The sequence below is a fragment of the Strix aluco genome, chromosome 10 (genome assembly GCF_031877795.1).
Source record: "Strix aluco isolate bStrAlu1 chromosome 10, bStrAlu1.hap1, whole genome shotgun sequence".
Lineage (NCBI taxonomy): Eukaryota > Metazoa > Chordata > Aves > Strigiformes > Strigidae > Strix > Strix aluco.
Genome location: NC_133940.1, coordinates 26,266,485 through 26,289,169, shown reverse-complemented (window position 1 = coordinate 26,289,169; position 22,685 = coordinate 26,266,485). Strand labels below are relative to the sequence as shown.

Sequence of the window (22,685 nt, the reverse complement as noted above, 5' to 3'; positions counted from 1 at the left end):
GAATAAGCAAGAGTCATAGATGAAAAATGCACTTAAAATACTAATTTCACAAATCTCTGTCTTCCCAGCAAATTGCTAGCCATGTAATCTGAGGAAATAGGGCAAATACTCTGCGTGGTATCTCACACTCCTGCTGTCACCATGAAATTTAACTGGATTTTCTATGCTGACAGAAGGGTAGATCTTTCATGCTGCAAAGTAAAGGAGTTTAATATGGAGAGGAACATAGCGTTTCTTCAGTCACTGTGTGGGGAACATATACCCTTTTGCCAACTGCATTTACCACCAGCTTTTGTTTTAACAGCTGTTTTTACAGTTTCTTACTTCAGATTCACTGTTTACTATTTTTTTTTCCTCTCCAGAATATTTTAATCTGCCTTTAATACTGCATTGCTGTTGAAAGAATTGTATACCAATGGGTAGTAATTGATTTCTATGTAGCAGATAGAGTTACTCTGCTGCAGCTGAATTTTGCCTGCTGTGTTGCATGGTGCAGACAGACTTTGGTTTGCAAAATTAATGCTCATGCTGTTTTGTCAGGTCTTACATGAGCATAGTTGTGTTCTTAGAAATGAATTAATAATGAAATTGATGAGCTCATCTTTTGCTTGCCACGGTCACGAGGTACTCCAAGCTTGTTAAAGGCCTTATTTCCCAGAAGTGTTTCATCTATTAGCATACCATGCATAACCTGTTTATGGCTTTAATGCTCCTAAGGAAATTAGCATTGAATTTAATATTCAGTGGTTTAACAATATCTACTTTATTTAAAACTTTCATGTGATTGAAGTGTGCAGTGCAGTGCATTTACAATCTCCTTATGGACTCCAACTATTAAAGTAAAAAAAGTTCCTATTCTAGGCTGAATAATTTGTTCACATTTGATTTGAATAACTGGGTTAACTTTGCAATTTTAATAACTCCCATAAATCTTTTGCATTCAATCAAAAAATATAACAAATATCTGCTACCTACTGGAATAGAATGATGATTGATTTTGTAAGGGTCACTCCCAATATTTTCCAAGTAAAGACTTGGAAGATTCTAACACAATATTTTTCTTAGACGGATACTGTTTGAAAATTGAAGTATTCTGAATTAAATCTCTATTGATTATAAACAAATGTCAGGGTGCATATCCTCTGTATTTTTATGTTTACAATATAACCAAGTGAGTTACTCAAGGCTTTCCCTAAATCATCCTATTTATTACTAAAGTTCATTCAGCTGTCTTCCTTAAATTCTGGGCATGCTAATCTCCTTGACAGATCTTGACCAAAACAGATGGTGGGCCAGTATTAATGCATCTTTTACAGTTTTAATTTATTTTCAGTCTTCCCTTACAAATAAGCTAACACCTAAGAAAAGATCTTGACAAGTAAAGATTTCAGACACAAGCCCCTATTAGACATTGACCCCCTTAAACAAGAATTACTGGAGAAGTGAGCAGAAGAGTAATCATGTCATATCTGTCTGTCCTAATTTAAGAGTTCTTTAACAAATAGAGCTGAGTAAGTTATTAAAGAGCTCTTACTCCTCAGTGCCTTACCCAATGAAAAGCAAGGAGATAATTCTGCAGAACATGAAAGGTACTTTTCAAATAGAACTCCCTGAAATGGAGATTCCCAATAGTGTAGTAAGTAAACATAAACAGCAGGTTTCCCCTTCTTCCTTTATGCTCCTATAAACTTGTTTCAAATCCAGGAAAAATAGTTGGTGCCCAAGGCCACTTCAGTCCTCTATTTTATTGTTCTCACATAAAAGCTCATAAATTGCAGCACACGTAAAACAATTTTTTGATCAGAATTAGCTGGAGGCCCCAGAGGCTGAATGAAACCATGATGTATATGGGAATGAACAGTGCAATAGTAGAGCCACAGTGCTCTGTCTGGGGAAAATACTACACTGGGAAGTACTAGTACAGAGCTGTAAGTCTTCAAAATCTCCTTTTTTTTGGCTAGCCACCTAACTCCTCCTTTCAACGATTTATGGACTACTTGCCATGAATTTGTGAATTACCTTTTCCTCCTGAATACAGTTCGAGAACCACTGGCTTATAGCATTGCACTAGAGGAGTTCAAAGGAGTTCACAATACACAATTGCAATTATCCAATATGCAATCCAAATTAGCATTCAGGTGTGAATTTATCCCTAACGCGCAGGAGTTAGGATTTGCATTGGCTTTCTGTACTAGTTTAAATTACAAAATTAACTTAATCAAATTCTGCTGTAAATAATACCATTGTGAATTGGTAAAGTTCTTCTGGGAGTCAGATGGTTCAACCGCATTTAATATAGCAGATTTCGTGATTATAGTGCTGTACATCTCTCTGTGATGAATGAACATGCATTACAGGCACATATTGTGATGTTATACTGGAGATACTAAGTTAACACTGCAATATCTGAAGTTTTAGTAATAGAAATATGTAATATACATAATTAACTCAGGTATTTAACAGTATTGTTTGGCCTATTTGATCTGATTTCTTTAAGAGTATGTGGAAGTAGAATTACATCATTTCACAATAATTCATCCTGTCTCTTAAAAAAAGTTCACCTCTAAAACCCAAAAAACGCCACCCATACCTTTTCAGGCCGTACTAAACTCAGTTGCCTTGTTCATAAAGAATGTTTCATTTCTCCAAAGCTTTCTTTTGGGCCAGTCATTGGGTGAAAGCTAGGGTAAAAGCTTTGAATAACTGAGTAAAATTACAGCATGCTTTAAATGTTAAGAAATCCTGGCTTGGATACACTTTTACAGCTTTTCATCCCTTACCTGTACTTTTGTAAGAATGGTAGAAAGACTGTCTGGAGAATACTACATGGTTGCCCATGTAGTGGGCAACCACATGTTTGTGGCCAGCAGGGACAGGGAAGGGATCTCACCCCTGTGCTTGGCACTGGTGAGGCCGCACCTCGATGACTGGGTTCAGTTTTGGGCCCCTCACTCCAAAAAGGCCATTGAATGACTCGAGCGTGTCCAGAGAAGGGCAACGGAGCTGGTGCAGGGTCTGGAGCACAGGTCTGATGGGGAGCGGCTGAGGGAACTGGGGGGGGTTTAGTCTGGAGAAGAGGAGGCTGAGGGGAGACCTCATGGCCCTCTCCAACTGCCTGAAAGGAGGGTGCAGAGAGGGGGGATGAGTCTCTTGAGCCAAGGAACCAGCGCAAGGACAAGAGGGAATGGCCTCAAGCTGCGCCAGGGCAGGGTCAGACTGGCTCTTAGGAAGGATTTCTTTGCAGAAGGGGTTGTTGGGCGTTGGAATGGGCTGCCCAGGGCAGGGGAGGAGTCCCCATCCCTGGAGGAGGGGTTGAAGAGTCGGATTGACCCAGCGCTGAGGGATCTGGTGGAGTTGGGAACGGTCAGTGTGAGGTTCATGGTTGGACTGGAGGATCTTCAAGGGCTTTTCCAACCGAGATGATTCTGTGATTCTATGCTGAAGCACATAGAATGTCACAGTCAGTGTAGGAAGCAATAGGTGCCTGCAGCAGCTGGTGCTTGCCTTTAGGTGGATGCCCAGAAAGTTCGGTGAATTATCCAGATTAATATGGTAAATCCAATAGGACAAAGGTCTTATGGGTAGGGTGAAATCCAGTAGCCGCATTTGACTAATAAAGAAAATATCTTATTGTCATCTTCATAGATTCCTTGAAGTATCGGCTTGAAACTCCAAGCTTGCCATAACAATGACTATGCCTTTTTGATTTGCCTAAGCAGTGTTAGTGCTGTCACGAACACATTTGTAAATGTGCTTGAAATTGGGCAAGGGAAGTCCCAGTTGAGTGAGATTTTGGGACTGTTTTGGTAGATTTCCTTAGGGTTTATTATTGGTTTTAGCTGAAATTATAGTCTATCATAAAGTTATTTTGTGTGTATTCTCTATGATACACAACTGTATTTATACAATAAGATGCCATTTCATTTGTTACCAGAAGGGTAATTTATTTGCTACAGAAGTAGTGAACTTTTTTGTCTATCATCCACGGGGAGAAAAAAACAAAAAAACACCCAACCAGACTTACGAGTACAAAGGCATAGTCTTGTGTTTGGTTGACAGGGTGAAGTTAAAAAAAAAAAATTCCCATTAAGTGCATGAGGTAGATGCACATGCAAAGACGGCATAAATTGCCATGGTTCACTTGTCAACTCTTAAGCTGTCTGGGGCTTTTTTCATATTTTTCCAGCCTGACAAATCTAAGAAGACAATGCATGAAACAAGATCAACAGAGTCATGTCAAATTATCAAATCAGAGAGTACTTACAGTTTATCCCATGAATGATTTTACTTAACAAATTCCAGCAACTGTGACAAATAAAATAGTAGAAATGCAGGCTGCTGAGAGTTGATATATTTAGAGAGATGAGCTCATTGAGAAGACTCTGCTCAGTGTTATATTTCACTGTGAGACATCAGTTACGATTTTGGGCTTCTTTTGTGTTGAGGAAAATCGAGGCATCATTTGAGCCATACCTATTATAGGGAGCTTTATTCTGTTAAATGAATATCTTACCTGTATAACCATAGAAAATAATGAAAATACTGTACCTTAGGAGCCAAAATGGAAAATGTATTGATTTTTTTGGTGTCCAGTAAAAAAGACTGGTCAGGAAGAAGCCAGCATACCAAGTACAAAATCAATTTTAAAATATAATTCTGTGTTGCAAAGAATTTTACAGTGAATTCCGGAATCTGATTATCCCAGTGATGTAAAAAAATTATAACACAAAGTTTTTAATTGGAAATTAAATATAAATTGCACTGGATAAATCCTACATATGGAATAAATGGTTCAAGGGAACCTATATTTTAACAGACTTAAAGATTACTTGATTAAGTCAAATTTAACCTCTACTTTAGTTCTGTTTTTTCCTTTTAACACAGTAATCTCAAGTGTAGATGCAATCTCAAAGGAGAAGAAAGAGATATTCCTGCACTGAAACATTTCTAATACAAACCTGAGACGACAGTGCAAGTATTAATTGATGAAAACATGCAAGAAAGATAGGAAATATATAACTATTTACTTATTCTATTCTTCAATGCCTCAGTATTTCATTGGTTTCATTTTTAAGGGAAAATTTAACAGAAAGAAATAGTGAAAGTGGATAGAATCTTTCTTGAATTTACATCTTTTCAGGACATATCCTTTACTTTTTCACTTGAATTAAATAATTTTTTCTATATACCAGCCATCTTGTATATGCAAAAACTGTATCTAGCATTGAGGATATTAGTAAATAAAACTTACTTGAACCACAGAAACTCTCCACTTCCTGACCTGTTCTCTGTGGATTTATGGAATGGTTTTAACTACAACCCTAAAAATAACAGCCTTGCACCTCTTTTTTAAAAAAATTATTACCCTCTTGCCTTCAGTTTTTATTCTCCTATGCTAAATGTAATAGTTCTCTCAAATTTATAACTGAGATAGTTTTGATTTTTCTACTTGTGCTATTTTAGTCTGGACTGTAGAATGGAATAGCCAAGTGGGAGAAGTGTGATGCCACTGTAAAAACTACTGTTGCCTTCAATCCTAGAACCTCACACTGGCCTGGGACTGGCTCATCACCATACTCGGTGGGAGTAAATTATAACAGTCAGTGACCAGAAACTTACTGCATTTGTACAACAAGTAATGGCATATTCTTGTTTTTAATGTAGTCTGTTAGGACAATGAAGCTATACAAAATTGGTTTCCTGATGGTTTGGTTCACTTTAACATTTTCCAGTGTTTTTATTAAACGATCAGGAAGAGAATGTGCTCCTGACTCCTGACAATTCAGGGCATTTCAAGCATGACTCACTCTTCAATATCAAGTTTTGATTATTGTCACAGCTACTTAGTTCATCATTGATGTCAGTGCCTTTGTAATCATCATTTTTCCAGGCCTGGGGGTAGAATCAGACTCTTGGAAGAGGACCTGGGCTGTAATCCCCTGGTACTAACCAGAATTATCTCAGTAAATTTAACTTAAAACTTCCTACAATGCTTTGGGATAAAATAGGGCTGCCAATGACAATGGTGCCTGTTTGTAATCAACAGAACTATTTAAAGCCAAGTCTGATTTATTTGGAATTTAAACCATTGAGACAAAGTACAAAACTTACTTATGTATTTAGATGACTTCACCTGAGGCTTACCTTTCCCTGCATTTGGTTCACTAAAGTACAGGCAATAAAAAATAATTAATACTTTTCTTGATCCTTTGTAAGTTATTACAATGTATCTCAGTAAGATAGATACTATATCTTATGAAAATGTTGTACAATTTTGAAGGTAAAATGTTGAAGCAAATTATCCTTGGGATATTTAGTATGGCTCCATATCATCACAACTAATTTCTATCTAGAATGTAAACCCTGTAGTTCGTTGAGTGGCCTAGACTCAAACTTAGTGAAACGTGCTGTGTAAGTTGTTTAATTATCAAGAGTTGTTAAAATTATCAAAGGAAAAAGGCAGGGTTTGGGGGGGGAGAAAGTCCAACTATCTGCCTCAAGGACCCAAGATATACAGAGATGTTCCTGTAAGATTGCTATACATGTACCTGCCAGAATATCTCATGTCTTTTTGTGGTCACGTGAAATTCAAAGAGCTATGAGGGGTACAGCTATATAAACCAAATTAGACAAATGTTCTCCTGGGTTTTTTTCACTATAGCTGCTTGTCAGCTGTAGCATATAGTCTTGCATTGCATGACCTTCAATTAAACATGCAGTCCTCTACCCCCTAGAGTCCAATTCTGACACATACTCCCGTTGCCTTCCTGAAACCTGATGTTTGCCTGCAAGGCATTCGGTGCTGAGTTCACAACCAAACGGCTGAGTTTCCAAGCCTTCCACAGAGAACTTTTTATAACCTTGACTGCCTGTTTTCTTAAAAATGGAAGTGGTTTGCTCATCAAGTAAATTCATCAAGTTTACACAGCATTCCTTTTGAACTGAGTTTGCACTTCCTTGAAAAAAAAAAAAATGTTAACTGTGAGAAAAGGATCTGTAATCTCAGCACTTCTATAACTCCTGATTAATCTCAAAAACATTCACCCGTGCTTTTTTTAAAAACACAAAACCTAAAATTGAGATTCTTTTTCTTTTATCATAAGAGATTTTATCATTATAAGCCACTGAATGTCATCAGATAAGCCTTTTTGTTGTCTTGGCAAAGAGCTAACTCTAAATTGTGGTAAATAAGGTAAAAAAGTACTTGTAACAGTAGCTGGGGATCTTCTTGCCCTTTGGAAGAGAAAAATCTGAGCAGTCTTAGAGCGGGAAGATTACCTTCTGCTAATTCCAGATTTGGACACTGCCATATGAATAAAGCTGATACTCTGTGTAGGCTAAAAATATCTATGTTCTCTTGAAGATTAATATTAACACTTTGACTGTTATCTATGTAAGCTTCCAACATTTGAAACCCTCAAATTAACTATGAACAAGATAAATTTGGCAAGAAATTTAACACAATATAAATTTCCATGCACTGACCACCAAATAGCTGAGTCTCATTTAACTTTGAAAATGGTAATGAGTCCTAATTTATCATTGGTTCTTAGGCAGAACCTTAGTTGAAGTTGCTGAGGCATTCTGCTTAACTGCCCAAGCCATATGGTAAAGGATGACTAAAACTATTTTGCTCCAATGATGATGAGTTTAGAAATTCAGGAACAACTGTTGAAAAAATAGTGAATACAAATGCTTAATAATGAGCAAGGGTATGATGTAATTTCAATTACTGCAATAAAGAATATGCCTTTCAAAAGAAGCAAATGTCAAGTGATCAGCATGCCGTTTGCTGAATGAAATTATGCTGGTGAGCACCGTAGAAAAGCTTTTCTGTAAACCTGTTAATCCATTTGAAATTTACTTCCTCATGATGAGTTATTGACATGCTGATACAATGTCTCTGTAAGCAGTCCTAACCCTGCAGCTGATTTTTGTGACAACTAATCATCATTTCCATTTTTATTTCCAGTTTGCTCACTTCTGTTTTAATACTGAAAGGCAAAGCGGTATTATTGTACAATTCTTTATATTATCATAGTTTTGCAAGTAAATTAAAACCAATAACAATTCCCTGTAAGAAGTAAATGTTTGTTGTCCCCTTTGGATACTTATGAAAGTCATAAGATATGTAGAACGATTTGCTGAAGGCTATACAATGAGTCAGTGTTATATCCAATATTACAGATTAAGATCGTTGCTCTGAGCAACTGCAAAGCGTTGCTTAGACCAGGAGATCAATACATGCTGAACTGTGTGCTATTTTTAGTGGAGAGTGCACTCTTCCTTCATTTTCTGCCTCCTTGCTGTGTACACCATATACTATGCTATTAGACCAATAATACATTCACATATGTCCTTAGAAGCTTTTTTTCTGTTCTAGTACAAGTGAGGAAGAATTACACTGAATAGTTTTCTTGCTTTAATCTACAGAAAACTTGTCCTTATGATATAGTATGTATTGTATACTAATGTCTTTCCTGAAGTCTTTGAAAGATGCTTTTGTCATGATATGATTCATTAACCAAGATAATAATTATTAACAAATTTTATGTTGCAGTGTTAAAAAAGAAAAAAGCCACATCTAGAAAACACTTACGTGCAATATACTACGAAAATAATGACGTAGTAAATAAATTAGTCACTGAGTAAAGGAATACTTAAGAATGCATCCCAATCATTACAGATGTCTAATAATAGGGCTCTTTTCTTTGGTTATGTTTCCTTGTTGATGAAAATAAGCCGAGTCTTGATTTTCCATTCGCTGAACATTAAGAAGTGGCTTTCCTCTCTGTGTTAATTTCCTTTTTCCTGTCCTTCAATTATATATTGTATAAACATCCAGTAATCTTGTATAAAGAAAACTCTAAAGGTATTTTCCCCAAAATAAGCTATAATATTTTCCTAATGAAACAAGGGCATTTGGGGACAAAGAAAACAGAATATCAATGTGAAATGCAAATATTAAAATACTTTCGATTTACCAAGTCTTGTTTTAGAAACCTAAGATTCTGTATTAAAAAAATGTTGATATCACACCTCAGCAAGCCTAAACATTTGTATCACCAGGATCATGAATCTAGACTAGCAAATAACCAGTCAGAACACTGTCATAGTCTGTTTTAACTTTTTGAGTATACAAATGTAATACAACTTAGTTGCTAATACAGGTTTTCATGCAATTATTATAATAATTCTATCTCATTTTATAGTATTTTGGCAATTCAGGCAAGTTCCTGAAATCACTAGAAGTAGCAATCGGAATGGATGCAATATGTTCCTTTACACAATGTGTCTGGAAACCATTCCACACAAATAGTTTGCAGATGCATCTTGGAGAGAATATGATTCTGCTTAAGGTGGAGACAGCTGGACATTCTCTGTTCTACACAGACTATTCTAAAAACTTCATTTAGTCATTGCTAAAGTTAGCATATTGGTATGTATGCTCCACATTTTCTTGATGACATAAGGAAGATTGATGTCATGATTCTTCAGTTTTCTAGGCAGCAGAATAAAATGTAATGTCTGATATTGCACTAGGCAAACATCCTCCAGCAGATGTGACTAGAAGTCCAGAAGTACATTACTGCATTGTACATGACCTGGAACATCCTTCACTTAAAATTGTTAACGACTGAACACATCTGAATCATGTTTTTAACAGCCTGAACTGTGCTCAATTTTAGACTGAGCATTGTCTCTGACTTTTCCAAATGTTAAGAACGTGTATGTCCTCAGATTTACACTAGGTGTTCCTTTTAAGTATCTCTCTTCCTTGTTTTTTATTGTTCTATTAGATGGATGAATCGTTTGGGTCTCGCAGCAATTGGTTACACACCTGATGACAAGGATATTCATCCAGATGAAGGTAATGCTTCAGAGATTATAATTAAAAGGAGAGAGCAGAGAGTACATATCTGTCCATTATTTGAACGAAGGTGGAGATGTCATAACTGACTTCTTTATTAACATACATGCCATATCTTTTAAAATACCAATTTTCATAATAATTCTTATCCTTGAAGAACTATATTGGTGCCACCACCAAAGAAAATAAAATCCTGAGTAATACTTTTAAGAAATATTTAAAACAAGCGATACATAGAATGCAAGGTGAGGTATGATCCCCGAGTTCACAGCCATCAGGTGCGGTCATCACCCTACAGCAAGTGAAGACATCACAAACATGGGTCAATATGTGCTTTAGAACTGTTTTTGCATCTCTTGAGCTCGATTGCCAGCCTTGCCTTTTTCACCATCACCCATGGTGGAACCTGTCATGCTGACATAATTAAATGAAGTGTTGAGGCTCCGCTCTACTCTGGCATCCAGAATGAACTTTCTCTTTGAAAGTCTGTGACCAGAAGCTGTTTTTTAGGTACAGTGGGAGTTAGGTGCCTAACCTGCTTTCTGGAATGCTATCCTAAAACGTTTGAAGGTTCTTCTACATATCTGTGTATCTTAAGTGCCAGACATTTTCACAAGTCTATTCCTTAGGGACTGCCAAACCACCTAGGTGACTGTGAAATTTTACTTTTGCATCCTCATGCTATTTTAAAATGCGGGACCTGCTTTCTTGTGGAAAAGCACATGAGTAAAACCCCGAATGGTTTGTTAGCAGATTACTGGAGTGAAAGCGACCAGGATGACATGGACGGCTCTTTAACCCTGAAGCAGGAAGGCTCTTCAACACTGTGTGACACTTATCATCGAACACCCTCAGTGAGTTATAAATATTGCATTTGACAGTAGGTCACCAAAAAATATCTGTGCGCCTTGGGTTTGCATTTTCCTTGTTTTGGAATGTTTAATTACCATAAAGGCAGAACAAAGATGGATCTCATTGTAAGAATGAAATTACTGCAGTTCCTCCAGAGTTAAGACCCACGACGAGTCAATTACAAAGGAAGGAGAGGTGAATGTCTACTTGCACAGATATGTCACCAGACTGTAAATATGATATTTTCTGTAGGATTTAGGAGACTACACCTAATAAGACAAACAGAATATTCAAATGTTGACTTTGATGCAGAATATGAAAAGAATGTGGTGGAAGGGATAGTTTGTATTAACTGAGACTGTTTTTCAAGTATGAATATTGGATACTGGATGCTAGAGATTAAGATCAGATCATATTCATGCAGTAATCATGTTTTAGTACAAACACTTTTTTAAGAACATATCTTTAGAGGCAAAGGGTTTTTTACAATGTGAAGCATTGTGTACAATACCATAGTAGTGACAGTATTTTCTGTTAGTGTCAGAAGATGTTAAATAGCTGGTAAAAGTACTTTTAATATATTGCATACAGCCAGGTTTTGATAACTGAGGGGAAAAAAAACATTTTGTATGTGGAGAGGCTCTAGTAGCAAATAAGAACATTTCTATTTATACAGAACATAGACAGGCTGTGATAATTATTCTGTTTCTAAGCACAGATAGGACTGTTCTCTATTTTTCTTTCAGATTTTTCTTCAGCGTGAATGACACGATCCTCTCACAGCCAGAACCAAAGAAAGAGTGACTGAGACAACAGCATCACATGGGTGAAGTTCAGACTGATTTTCACCCATGTGATGCTGTTTTATCAACTGGGATACAGGTTAAGCCCCTCCCTTTCTGTTTTTTCACTTTTTTGCCTTTCTCTTTGTTTTTGAATTAAAATTATATGCAGACCCAGCAGAATTAATTAAAATCATTTGAGAAGTTCAGCAGTCCCCCAAAATTCAAAAATCTTCCTGGATGCTGAAGTGTTTTTTTTCTGTTTGGCTGGATACTTATCCCCTAAAAAGAGAAAGGAAATCCAATTATGGTTTCTTTTGGGGACTTCCATGTTTTCACAGCACACTGCTGGACCGAGTGTAGACTGGGCAGGTCTTCAGGAAACCTGTGCCAGTATTGTATTGTTCTTTCCAGCAGGAGTTGCTCAAGGGCAGAGAATGTGCAAAACAAGAATAGGGAGTGGTTAAAACATAGCAATTGCATAAAAGTTCTCACTGATAATTATGTTCTGTTTACAGAGGTTCATATTATGACATATCAAAACACACACATCAGTCCATTTTATTAGTATATATCATATAATGTTCTACACTGTAGTCATTTTCTTGGGTCTGTTCAAAACGTCATCTTATAGTCAGATGCTTTTGTATCTTTTCAGGTGAATTCTTCAAGTCCATTCCCTGAAGCCAAACACGGTCGACACTTTTCAAGTGAATCAACATATTCTCATTCTTCGGCCGAGGATTCTCGCCAAGATGTAGCAGGAAGCACACACTCCTCGGGATGCAGACCTCCCTACCGAGAGAGGCGCTCGTGGCAGGATCTGATAGAGACTCCGTTAACCAGTTCAGGGCTCCATTTCCTTCAGACTGTTCCTCCTGATGCGGAGTACATGAGTGGCCGGCCTGGAATGTCACCGGACAAACGAAGACAAGCAACGCTACCAGTACAAAGGCGTCATAATTATGAGCAGGAAGGGCCTTTCCCTTTGGTGGAATGTCAAATGGGACATAGCTCTCACAGCAGGCCACAGAAGCAACGCAGTCAAAGCCTTCCCCGTAACAGAGATGTCAGGGGTAAGGGACATGTAAAGTCCATAGAAGGAACAGATGAGAAGCTAGAAGAAAAAATTCCTATTAGAAGGCATAATAGTTTCTGTGCAGAAGGTAAGCTTTTGGAGATGTTCTGGTCCTCTTTACTGCCATGGCAAGCCAGAGCAATATTGTCATTATTCTCAGTAAGGTTTTTGTGGTTGAACTGTTACATGTCGGCAAATTCATCAGTCACTACCCAGGAGTTTGTACTTGAAATGCTTGAATATAGTGCTAAGAATATAGCTTTGGGGCTAATCAAAATGTTCTTGTTTTATGAAAACAAAAATTGGAAGCCTGTGTTATAGGGTTACTTTACACATGAATTTGCAGTATTGCTTGCTGAGTTTAGAGACCTCATCTGGATGGTTAGATTTGTAGTTAAGTTTCTTTATTTTCTTTCAGAAAACATAAAAGAAATTGGAGAAAATACAGATGGCCTGCAAGAGCTGTACAAATCTCTGGAACAAGCTAGTTTGTCAGCTTTTGGAGAGCAGCGTCCTTCCACGAAGCAGGAGTTCCGCAAGTCTTTTGTAAAGCGATGTAATGATCCAGTTGTCAATGAAAAGCTTCACCACATCAGAGTTCTCAAGAGCACTTTAAAAGTAAGGCTTTATCATTAATTTTGTGTATAAGCAATATAAACCAGTAAAAGTATAATCTCTTAATGTTTTCCATGGATGGGGCTTTCTTTGTAGCTTTAGAATTAAGTTCTGAAAAAACTAAAAATACTTGAAAGCAAATGTTCCAGTTTAAGGAAAAAAGCTATTTGGCACTCTTTATAGGCATGTTGTAGAAAGTGCCAAGGACTGAGTTGCCAAACAGTTTAAGCTGTAATAGTTCCTGAATATTGGTAAAAGATTCCAGTGTCCATAGTAGTTTCCCTAGCACTTCGCATTAAAATGAAAGAAGAAATAAAGTGCTGAAATACAAAATGTGGCACAAATTTCATTTTGACATGTACTGTGTCCTTCTGGAATTTGACAGGCGAAGGAAGGGGACCTCACAGTTATCAACAGCCTTCTGGATGATCCCAACTTAACATCAAAGAAGTTTAAAGATTGGAAACTAAAGAACTATGAGTTTTTCCTGGACATTTGTGAGTACAGTGCTGCTGTGAAATCTCAAAATGGAGCCTCTGAACTTGCAACCTCAGCACCAATGCTGACACATACACACTCGTTCATTGAAACTCACGTGTGACAGGACTCATATCCTGAATAATTGCTGGGTGCCATGAAAAATCGATTAAGACAAACACTGTAATATTTATTGATAATGTACTCAGCAGTACTGTACATAAATTGGATAAGAGAATAGTGCCACAGGATGCCTACTACATTGCATGATAGACAATAATATTCTTTATTAATTTTTTTTGTTTGCTATTATCAACCAATGTCCGTACCAAGCTCTGCATTAGAAAGAAGCAGTGCAGAAGTGTAACTGAAAATAAATACCAGTATATTTAAAGTACTGTACTAAAACTAAGCTTATAGTATGAGCTCCTACAATCATTTTATATATTTAGATATATATAAAGACATATCTATGTATATAAAATGTAACATGGTAGTTGACATTTACTTTTAAAATGCCCTAAAGTTCACATTTTCACACATTTTTTTCTTGAGAAAAATATAAAATGAAAACATAAATACATTGGCCACTCTTAGAGATGAACGTTTATTTTTGCAACATTTCCAGGTAGTGACCATTTCTGCAAATAAAAGGACGGAGTTATCAAAATGTAAACTCAATCCCTATAGTGTGCCTTAAAATGTACACTGTACATCTAGCGAATAGATCCCAATCTGGCCCTATGGGCATACTGTACATGCCATTTAGATACTGTGTTTGTAACATACTGTGCCTGCCTTTAAAACGAATGACACAAGCGAGCAGGTATGGCACAGAGGTTAAGCTATGAGTAGAACAATGTTGGCTGTTCACTAATGCTGCAACTTAAACTGATTTTAATATAATTTGAAGTATTTCATGGTGAAAGAAAAACATCTGCGCTGAATATGGTACGTACTGCAGGTTTTCATAGTTTCTTCACTGTGAATTTAAGTGACACATGACTGTGAGTCACAAAATTCAAAAAAGCTCTGATGCTTCAAGGACAAGAATTAAGTTGAAAAAAGATCCTGAACTAATCTATTAAATTCTGTAATAGACTGACATCTAGACATCTAGAGCTGAGAAAATTATTCAAAATTATGTAATGTCTGGCAATAATTTTTAACTGTTAGTAGTACATTAGCAAGTGGGTGAAGTTATTCAATACATCATTTGAAAACCAATCTGTATTGATTGGTTTGGGAAGACACACAAGTCACATAGTGTATTTCACTTCCTTGCCTGGATGAGAATGATTTCTAAGAATCAGATTTTGGAGAAAATACTTGTATTCTTGGGAAGAAAAAAAAAAAAAAAGAAAAAAAAAAAAAGATTGCTCTGAATGCTACTGAACATAAATTTCAAACATCCATTCACAATTTTCTTTGACTATGCTTGCTAGAATAACTCTAGAAGGCAGAACAAAGGGGATGTGAATACAATTGATGTCATTTCACTTAAACACAGATATTCACTGCTAAGTTTTTCACAAGATAAACCTAGTTGTCTCTCAGACATCAAGAACTGTAAAGTTCATACCATTCAATATAATATAGGAAAAAACATTATCTCAATGAAGTCCTACTATCCAGGAAGAGATTTAATTATTCACAAAGCCAGAGCTGGGTGAAGGTATCCTGTTTGTTTAGTTCATTCTCCACAAAGCAGTGGTGGTGGGTTGAACTTGGCTGGTTTTAGAGCCAGCTGGAACTGGCTGTGTCCAACGTGGGAGCAGCCCCTGGTCTTTTCTCAGAGAGATCACCACTGCAGCCCCCCGCTACCAAACCCTTGCCATGTAACCCAATATAGCAGCTGAAGAAACACAATTCAGATTTGTTTTTTACTCTCATTTGCACTGGCCTTTATCTGAACCACGGTAGATGCAGTGATTAAACAAATAATGGTCTATAGCAATATAAGCCGTTATTAGTAGTGTTATGGCTATTTTGAGTTCTCTGCATCACACAGGCAACTGAGTCACAGCATCATTGCAACAACCACATAACAACAGTTGGATGGAACATACATGAAGGCATGTTTCACCTGCTGCAACAGACTAATTAACTCCATACTTAAGAATCACTGAAGACAGTGGCTCCTTAAATGCACGCTTGGAGCCTAATCGTATTTCCATTGAAGTAAACTGCAAAACTCCTGTGACTTCAGAGGAGCAGGATCACATTGTATGTAGCTTGCTTGAATATTAAACATGCACTTCACCCTCTGCCTAAGCACCTGAGGCAATAAAAACCAGAGGAAACAGAGAACAACAATTTGCCACCACAGGTTTCACCAATATTGGAGTTGCAGTATTCATGCAAAATGTAGAAATAAATTGAAATATATTTACTGGATGATATTTACTGGTAGCTACTGGACAACTGAGTAGTTGGAAGCATTAATAGAGAGAGTTTGCCTAGCTTTTTTTCATATCAGATCTCTAAAAGTTATATATTTCACTATTTTTTAATACTATCCTTCATATGATGTAGGAGAAATACTACATAGTAAAGCAAGCAATGGGGTAAATTACAGAAGCCATTTAGAAACCAATTCATACTGTACATGCAAGCAGTGGTAAATGGTCACAGAATTACTTAAATAGATTGAATTTTCTAAATCCATAAAGAAATTTAAACATGTCTTTTGTTTCAAACTCAAAGGATGGCTTGTGTTTTCATAATAAAAACATCTACCTGATTTTAAAATAGCTTTCAAAAAGGATTTCAAATGCCACTGGATTGTAACTCAAAACAGAAACGACAATTTTCCACTGAGCATATTCAATGAAGTCCCCAGTAAACAATGAAACAAGATATCTCTCTTCTAAAATCCTACTTATAGATACAGCTGAAAGTGACAAACATCATTAGGAAAATATATTTCTCAAAAATAGCACAAATAGTAAGGAAAATAGACAATCTTGATTTTCATTTCTGAAAGTTAAAAAAATATATTTCTGAAATATGAGTAGATGAGATAAGAACTTGAGAGATCATACTTTTGCTCAGCTTATCTTTAAAATCTTTCAGTGTCATGATTTCATCTTTTCTGAAATTCTCAGTCATGAGTCTGTATTCTGCTCTTGGAGAACAGTTCTCATCAAATATGATTTGCACTGAACAGGCAAGATAAATTATACAAGACATTCATAAGATGAACTGATATACACTGGAGAAATTTCCTATAATGGAGTTAAGATTAACAGGCAGAAGAGTTTGAAAGATTTGTCTAGCATTGCTTATGCCTTAGAGCAAGCAAAATCTAATTGTTAAATTAAGCAATACAGAGACTTTATTCTTCCACAAACGTCAGCTGGCATTTGTGAAATGTCATTCCACAAGAATTTTGTCATACTTTTTGCATGTGTACTCAACTCCTTACTACCACTAATTTTTCTTTCTGGTTCTAGGTACTAATCGAGCTGTACTATAGAAAGTAATGTACAAAGTCACCATAGCACAATTAATTGGAATTTCATGATATTTGAAATAATTGGAATGCAAAGTGCAATACAGATATTGTATTTAAAAATTGATGCAGCAAATCCTGTTTACATATTAAAATATATCAAATTCTCCTGGACTGAAAGGTACTTAAACACACTCTACAATGCAGCTGAAATGATTGTGGTAGTCTTGAGCCCATATTTTTAAATGAGAAAAAAAAAATACTTTGCTGTTGGGTTCATCAAGGGAAATAAACAGCACCAGTACAATACTTCTATTAACTTACTAGATTTCCTGCCTGAATGCTTAGATAAAGCTCGGTTCTTAGCATACACAACTACATGAAGAGATTGCTTGGATGCATTTTATCTATCCAGATCTTATTAAATTTAGTGTCTTCATTCAGAATTCCTGCAGGCAAAATGTCCCTCAGCCAGCAGACTTTCTCTGTGACTCCACAAACTTAGTCCTTTTGTTACCGCCTATTTCTTAGTGTAACTGATTTAATGCTCCCCCTAAGCTACTGATCCCCCTCCTTTTTTAATACTATTCTGTATTCAGTGAGATCTCGAATCTTTGAAAGCTATTTTAGTAGCTATCTCAGCGGCACTTCCTGAGAAAACTGAGACCTTTTTCTTGGTTTCATTAATTTAAGTGAAAACTTTCCTGAGCTTACTCTAATTAATACGAACAAGAAATAATGAAAGGAGGAGAAGGAGGCTGTCATCAGTCTGTATGTCCACATTCTTTAGTACAACTAATGCAGAAATACTGGGCCCACGCTCTGTGACGTTTGCCCTCACAGTAATTGGGCTGTGCAGGATTGTACAGGGCATCTCTACCCTCCATGACACAGGAGGGTGCTTCACCTCGTGGGCAAAAACCACCCTGCGGTTTCATCAGCTTCTGATACAGTTGTACTTTCTCAAACACATCACTAGCGCTTCTTGAACTGCTTTAGCACCCTAAGGGAAGACTGATCAATTGCTAGGAAAAGATTTCGGAGGATGAGATTTTCCATCTTTTCCAAGCAGGGAATTCTAAGTATAAGTCAGTTAATATTCAGATCTAGACTGCTCGGTTTTAAGCTAGAAATGTGGTGCACCACTTGCTTGTTCCAAGGAAAAAGAAATGAGTGTTGCAGAGAATTGCTAGATGTACATGGGCACTTAACTTTATTCTTACTGTCTTCAGCAATTATAGCCTTCCAGGCCAAAACACTCACTCTCTGATCCGAAGTTTTGTGAAGGATGGTGAAGGCACCTTTGAAGAGGTTACTTTAAAGAGGCATTAGGAAGTGCTCAGCTGGATCAAAAATGGCAGAATTCTACTGCTGACCTTTTGAAGATTTCACTTTGAATGTTAATGGGACTTCTGGAAGAAAAATGAAGAATCTGGTAGAAATTCTTCAACACAAATCTGAGGAAAACAGAGTAAATTCTTATCTCTCTTATCTTTGTCTCAAGTAATACAAAGTAGACCTAAGCCCATCACATACCTTATTTGCCATATTCTTTCATCATGTAGTCTTAATTGTCTTCCAAAGTGATAAAAGCATTCTTTTCTGCAAAAAACTAGTGGTACCTATGACCAAGGTGATATATCTGGGGGCTGTTTACATCCTGGTAAACCTTGGCTGTTGGCCCCTTGGGGTGGGACAGCTCTGCCAGGCAGAGCTATTTTGTGATATTTCCCCAACGGTTTGGACAAACTCTTCACGCAACTGGGGCCCAAGTGCTGCAAATGTGGGGTGTTTCAAACAATCCTTGGCGAAAGCAAGATGCAGCACAACTGATCAACACAACTTAAGCCCCATCTGCAATGCCTGCCAGCTACCCCCAAAACTAATACAAAGGATGCCTACCATACAATTTTATGTACAGTTTAAACACTAAATCTGTTCGCATAAGCAAATCTTGTATCTCTGCAGAGATCCTGACTGCTGCCTCTGGACTCAGTCCTGGAGAGATTCCTTAAGAGACCACAGGTCTGTTTGTATCCCTGGGCCTCAGCCCTGAAAACACCATTTATAGTACACCCAAGTTCATGTAGCATAATGTGAGAAATAAGTGGTAACTTGGTCTCATAAAGGATTTTTAATTTCTCCTTAGTTTTCACACTAGGGAAACTGTGCATTTCTAGGGAAGACAAGGGCTCAGGTTATAGCAATGCCTTTTTGCTTGGGGTTTGTAGGCTTGTAGGTCTTCCACATACCGCATGCCTTAGCCCACTGAGCTTAAAATCTCATTAGAGACAATGCACCACCTTCCCTGTGGCCAAATTATGTTTATTTACCACTAGTACAAAAAATGGGTAATAACAGGAAAGAATGAAGAAGCAATATTAGCTAATTAATTTATATTAAGTAATAAAAAGCTCTTTTTTCTTCTAGAATGCTTCCCTCATTAAAGCTAAGGTTCCAAGTAGCTTTTTCAGGCACACTACTGCGGGGATAGGTTCCCCCTCTGCTCTTACCCAGCCGAGTTCACGCTGTGTGGCTGAGGCTCTCGGCGGGCATTAGCTGGGCAGGCATCTGAAAGTCAAACCTGAGCCAAATCACTTGATGAATGGAATATACATTGCTATTTAAACAGAAACTAGTAAATTGTGTGTTCTTAGTCGATTTTAAAAATTATTTTCTTTACTCCCATTACATATAAGCATAATGATGAATTCTGATCAGTTCCATTCAGCAATGTGTAGGCAGGCAACTCTCTATTCTTGATACAACTCATAGATGAAGAAGCATCTTTTTAAAGCTTAGTTTCTGTGTTTTACAGTTTATACCATACTTCCACATTCAGCATGAGGATTACATATAATATCCTTTGATCTTTTATCAGTTTTCGAGATAGCTGATATACTACCAGGACCTACTCTTAATAAAAGTATTTAAAAAATTCAGACAGATACTGCCTGTCATTATCTTCAGGAAAAGAACCATATTCATTCTTAATGCAGGCCAGACAGTTTATTTTTATCAGACACAAGCAAGTGTTAAAAGTGACAACTAGGGACTTTGCTGTATGCATTAATGCCACTGTATGAGCAGTATTTGAAAGAAAGCAATGTTGTAAAAATTATAAAATATGTCAACAAACTGTTGTTTGACCAGCTAGCTCCTGTCCTCACATTTCTAGAATATTGTTCATTCTCAGGCATTGCTGAGGGTATCAATACAGATCTTTTTACTAGCTGTAAATGCATCTGTCTGAATGCTGCAGATTAAATAAGGACGTCACATTATACATACTGGCTCTGTTGCATTTTTTTCACTAGCAACCATGAAACAAGTATGTCTTAACAAATCGTGTTCACTGGCCAAAATACCAGTAAGACCCTGTCACCAGTTAAGACTTCTGTTTTACTAAGAAACAAGGATTTCAGCTTAGAAATCTGAAAAGAGAACAGGTTAGGATATAAGAGAAATGCACTAGTATAAATAAACTTTTTACATTTGACACATACTGTATTACAAAGAAAATATCCTTGTAAGACCATTAATTGCTGGGCCATAGGTGACTTCTGTCTAGTTTACTAAAGTAGCTAATAAAACTTGTATAGAGAGCCTTTTTTAGATAACGCTTACACGTATGAAAATGTATGACACCCTTGTACTATGGCTTGCACTTTACTTGCATTAAACTGTGAAGTAGGCTGTAGTAATGTCTTTGTATATTCAGGGGTTGAAATACCAAAGCACTAGAGTATCGTACTGCTGGTGTTCAACCTGTACTGTTTATTAAACCTGAACATGCTGACAACGTGTATTTTGAAAACCCCGCTAACTTAAAATCTTTAGCAAATAATGCTATGGGGTCTCCATGGTCTTTGTTTCTTTGTAAATATAAACATTCTTACTGTTTCTGTAGCAATAGGAGGTTATAAACCAAACTTTCACTAGGACTGTTTTCAATAACAAAAAAATCTATAGCGCCTTGTATAAAAATCATGGAGACTCCATGACCTGTGGGCATTTTTTGTTTACAAGCAGTATGTATATATGTATTAGAGGCAGAACTGTTATTTATCACAAAGTTATGTTGTGGATGATTCTTTCTAAAATAAATATATGTTTTCTGTCATTATGAAAAATATTTTAGAGCCATCTTGAAAAGTTTGAAGTGTCAAAGCTTCAAATACTAGTAATCTTTCATGTTTCAGCCTTGTTTTTCTAATCAGCTGTGAGATGATCTGAGAGGTAATGGTAAACCACCTGCCTATGCCAGGGAAAATGTCTGAGTTATATCGCAGTTTATGAGCATTCTGCAACTTTTCTATACTCACCATCTCGCTTAAGCGCTTTTATGAGCAGATGCTCTGTCGATACCGTAGTAAAGTCCCTCAGCTCACTGACGCTACAGAGAGAGAAAATTAACTGCTCTAGACTAATACAGGTAAAACTAGGTTTCAACCCCTGGATAATACAGTATTTCTTCAGTTTCACAACAGTATTTTTAATTTTATACTTGTCTATGTTGAGAGATGATCCAATAGTTTATATAGGCAATGAACGCTAGGTTTCTTTTTTCCCTCTTTTCAGATGAGTTCTGTGTGAATTACTGTAACCGGCTGCGTTTTTTCTATCACAGATTAACTTGTTAACTTTTTGTGTGTCTACAATGAAAATTTATGAATGGAAAACTTCACTGTGTGTTGCTCACTGGGCATATACCTCATGGTACATTGCACAGACGTGTAAGTTGTAAGTTGCACTGCAACATTAAAAAAGGAACATATTGCTCTTTTTTCAAAGATATTAACTTATTTAAGAGATATAGTCTGTACATTATTAAAAAGAACATTTATTCTTCCTAAATTCAAACAAAGCTTTTGTTTTGGGGAAAAAAAAAGTTGTAAACTTCAGTTGTAAATTTGGACTTCAATAAACGAATTATCAGCACTTAAATTTTGTGCTTGTGCGTGTGTGTGTTCTCCAATACCTGTAATTAGGATGAATAATCACGGTCCAGCATCAGTGGGCAGATACAGAGTTTATAGCCAGCTGATGATCCCTCCCTTGGGCTGCCCGCACCTCCCAGGCCATTCCAGCAGCTCCAGATGTGGCTCCTGAACACCAACAGCCCTCAGAAAATTGTTCTGGGGGTTTCCTTGGTCAAAGCATACGCTGCTTGCATGGGGTTTTCTCCCCATTTCATGTTTTCAGGCGGGGACATTTGGGATTCGCGCTTTTCTGACTGAAACGTGAGTAGTAATCTTGTATTCTGGAGTAAATGTTGGGGGTAGAACATTCTCTAGGAGCTAAAAGGAAAAAAAAAATAAAGTATCAGAGAGATGTTAATTCATGACCAGAGTGCAGCCTCTACTACAGCCACCCCTGCGCGCTGCCTCCGTTACAGGCACCTACCGCTGAGAGCACTGCAGGGGCCGTACTGAGGGAGACCCCACAAAACTCCACATTTAAATGGCAGGCACGCTGTAGGGCAGGATTAAATAAAGACAGCTGACAAGCCATCAAACCCCCCCCCTCCCCGCTACTGCCGCTGCTTATTTAGCG

The 22,685-nt window shown here is 37.1% G+C and overlaps 1 protein-coding gene across 1 annotated transcript in view; it reads left to right on the top strand.

Annotated features, from left to right (window-relative positions):
* LOC141927626 (connector enhancer of kinase suppressor of ras 2-like) overlaps positions 1–22,076 on the top strand; it is a 212,889-nt gene extending 190,813 nt beyond the window's left edge. The window contains exons 21-25 of the mRNA XM_074834806.1: positions 9,801–9,871; positions 10,625–10,725; positions 12,164–12,671; positions 13,002–13,201; positions 13,584–22,076. Of these exons, the coding sequence (XP_074690907.1) occupies positions 9,801–9,871; positions 10,625–10,725; positions 12,164–12,671; positions 13,002–13,201; positions 13,584–13,799 (1,096 nt within the window). The 3' untranslated portion in view covers positions 13,800–22,076. The remainder of the gene's footprint in view (positions 1–9,800; positions 9,872–10,624; positions 10,726–12,163; positions 12,672–13,001; positions 13,202–13,583) is intronic.
* Positions 22,077–22,685: the final 609 nt, after the last annotated feature.